Source organism: Gekko japonicus, unplaced genomic scaffold, assembly GCF_001447785.1.
Source record: "Gekko japonicus isolate JY-2015 unplaced genomic scaffold, Gekko_japonicus_V1.1 scaffold1170, whole genome shotgun sequence".
In the NCBI taxonomy this organism is placed as follows: Eukaryota; Metazoa; Chordata; class Lepidosauria; order Squamata; family Gekkonidae; genus Gekko; species Gekko japonicus.
This window is the reverse complement of record NW_015168082.1, coordinates 132,632-136,117: the sequence shown is the minus strand read 5'-3', so window position 1 is coordinate 136,117 and position 3,486 is coordinate 132,632. Positions and strand designations below refer to the sequence as shown.

The window sequence follows — 3,486 nt, the reverse complement described above, 5'->3', positions numbered from 1 at the left end:
AGGTACAGCGTTTACAACCGTTGCACTCAGGATACCACCACTTGGGGACCTAGTGGCAGAGTGCAACGGTGTAAAGGGCTTTACACCGGTTAGGGACAGGAGGCAGATGTTCGCCGTCTGAACACCAGTGAGTACAACGATTGCAACCGGCACCTATACCGATGTAAAGCCCCCGTCTGAACGCACCCGTTGTTCGACATCATGTCACTTCAGGTGATAAATTCTGACACTGCACAAAGGGATGGCAACCAGCATAAAGAAGATACCAACAGTACTGAATATAGATTCTATATGTGTCTGCATAAAAATAGAAGAAAACACAGCCCTCTTTCTACACCTGTGTTTCAGTTTAAAGTATCAGTTATGTTTATGAGGAGACAGGATGTGTTAGTCACAACATAGACATCTTCCATTGTCTCACTTCAGACCCCAAATTAAGTCACTTTTTAGTATTTAGAAGAGATTAACTTACCCTGCCCTTTTTCAAGAAATACTATTTTTGATTCTGGAAGAAAGTTAGATCCAGTAACTACCATTTCATGCCCTCCATTTACGGAGCAACTGCTGATGCTGTATTTCTCTATCTGAGGAAGTTCTTGAGCCGATCTCTGAGCTTTGTGAAAAGAAGTATACAAAAATATGTCAATATTCTGGTGTTGTTATACCCATTCTGTCAAATTATGCCTAAGAAGGTAGGAAGCAAAAATATCATAAACTTGATATACAGAATATGCTTCCCTTATACATGTTTACCATCAACATGGGCTGTTAACCGCTCACACAGCTCTTCCTGAAGTAGACAGCACTTTGCATCAACACTGGTTTGCACAGCAGAGAAGCCCTGGAGCTGCCCTGTTTCAGAGCATTTTATACACGTATCTAGTGCACTACAATAATAAAGCTGGTTTGTTACCTTGCTTTTTAAACACACCACTTTACATTTCTGAAGCGTTTACTTTATCTCAAGTAAAGAGGGTCATAAACACTTGCAGCTTTTTTTGTTCTTTCAATTCATGTTCTCTGATTCTAAGTTACTACTACATGTCGAACTATTTTTAAAAACATGCAAGTTATTGAAAATTTTGTTTTACAACAAAGGGGTGGGAAAAAATAGGCACGCATAAGGTCATCATAAATAATGCAGTATGAAAAGCCATAAAATGTAACAAAGAACAAATCACCTCCATTTAGAAATAGACTTCAGTGCTAATTAAACACTGTACACTTAAATCAATTGTATCCCCTTCCGCATGGGCAACAGTAAAGTTAAAGACCACTGGAAATACAGTGTTAAATAATTCATAAATCCCTATGGCAACAAATAAACATCTTTCTATGAGTCTGCTTGTGCCATGGTATGTTTTTAATCAGTATTAGTAATAAATAATATTTCCACAAGGGTATTTTACATTTTGAAAATTCCTGGCTACCTACCCACCTTACTCCCCAATACCCAAAGGAGCTCATATCATCCTCCTCTCTTCCATTCTGTCCTCACAACAACCCTGTGAAGTATGTTAAGGCTGAGTGCACGTGACTGGCCCAAGGTCACCCAGCAAGCTTCCATGGTAGAGTGGGGATTTGAACCTAGGTCTTCCAAATACTAGTCTGACACGCTAACCGTTACACCACACTGACTCAAAATACACCACACTGACACCAAATATAAACCTCGGTCATCTAAGCTGAAGCTTCATATGCTAATCTCCATTTATAAATTGGTTTAAATATAGTTAATGTTCAATGCTTATATAAGCCACAGTTTTGATTCTCTAAAAAAACAGAAAAGGCATTTATGGCTAGGAAAAAGAAACTTACAGCACTCAACAGGTATTGAAGCAACTTGGAGGGACAGGACTTTTCCACTGGGCTGTGGGATGTGCACACGAAACACAAGCCGCACTCTTGTATTTTTCCTTCCAATATCTGTCTCCCCTTTGCGAAGTTCTATATCAGAATTACGGAGTTTCAAAATGCCTGCACAATCAATACTGTGGAGGACCACAGAGAAGACAGCAACGTTACAAAACATTTGTTACTCATTATAAACAAAACATTTTATGAAGAAAGCTTTCCTGTTTGGAATCCCGTCAGGTACAAAGGAAACAGAAAAGCCACAGTGATATATTCTTCTTTTGTTCACCCTGTACATTGTGAAGCTGGCTTGTGGCCTAAGCTGAAGTGATTTATTTGTTCCCTTTCAAATTATGCAATTAACAACCAGTCAAAGGGACTCCTAGAGATGTGTCACACCAGAAAAAAGGATACTGGAAAGAAATCACAAAAACTACTGCTTTGAATATTTTTCCAATGGAAAATGTGGAAACTTTGAGGAAAAGTTTTTTAAAAGTTCTTTTGGAATTAGTAAAATGGTTTTTAACAAAAGGTTTAAATCAGTCAAAATGCAAAGTATGAAGACATTTATATAAGACTATAGCATTACATAACAATAATCATTGTATATACTGTAGCCAAATACAGCATATTTTCAAGGACACTGATTGTTTAAATGCAACTAATTTTATTCACAGAATATACTACACTGCATGACAACAAAACTAGAGGTGTAGAAGTAAAAAGTTACCTGTTTAATTCTGAAGTGAGCAGTGACTCATGAAAGCCCATACACTACCACAAATGTTGTTAGACTTTAAGTTGCAACTGGACTCTACTCTTTTCTGCTACTACAGACAAACAAGGCTACCCATTTTGATCTATTGGCAATATTGTTGTTGTGTCAGAAAGTCATTCCAAAAATATTGGAATAATACTCCTGATGCTTTAAAAAAAGACCAGCAGTCCCATCCCTGCTTCCCTGTACAAAATTAAAACAGATATTGCCGATACAACACCCTAAATATCGGGCATCTTATCAGTTCGGCACTATTGACTAATTCAGTGATATAAGGTTTAACTTGGTTATCAAGATATGCAGTTAGTCCTATTGTGATTGTAAGCAATTGTTTCTATCCAAACACTACACCTCCTTTTGTTTGATACAAAATTTGCTTTTTCTCTTCATCTCAATTTTTGCTACCTGAGAGTTAGAAAAATGAAAAATACATGTGCAAAGGTAGCACAGGATGCAGCAGTTGTCTCTCAAGTGATGGGTATCTTCACAGGTTTTGCTTGTAGAAAACAAGCTTGACGTGGTCAAAAATGAGATGGCAAGACTGAACATCGATATTTTAGGAATCAGTGAACTAAAGTGGTCAGGAATGGGCGAATTTAATTCAGAAGACCATTACATCTACTACTGTGGCTAGGAATCTTGTAGAAAAAATGGTGTGGCCTTTATAGTCAACAAGAGAGTTCCAAAGTCGGTACTGGGATACAATCTCAAAAATGACAGAATGATTTCAGTCCGATTCCAAGGCAAACCATTCAACATCACAGTAATCCAAGTCTATGCCCCAACCACTGATGCAGAAGAGGCTGAAGTGGACCGGTTCTATAAAGACCTACAACACCTCATAGAACTAACAC

At 37.9% G+C, this 3,486-nt stretch overlaps 1 protein-coding gene across 1 annotated transcript in view; it reads right to left on the bottom strand.

Annotated features, from left to right (window-relative positions):
• Positions 1-3,486, bottom strand: part of NFATC3 (nuclear factor of activated T-cells, cytoplasmic, calcineurin-dependent 3) — a 77,397-nt gene that overhangs the window by 26,273 nt on the left and 47,638 nt on the right. Inside the window, exons 5-6 of the mRNA XM_015414696.1 lie at positions 1,819-1,991; positions 473-613 (exon numbers count right to left, since the gene is read on the bottom strand). Of these exons, the coding sequence (XP_015270182.1) occupies positions 473-613; positions 1,819-1,991 (314 nt within the window). The remainder of the gene's footprint in view (positions 1-472; positions 614-1,818; positions 1,992-3,486) is intronic.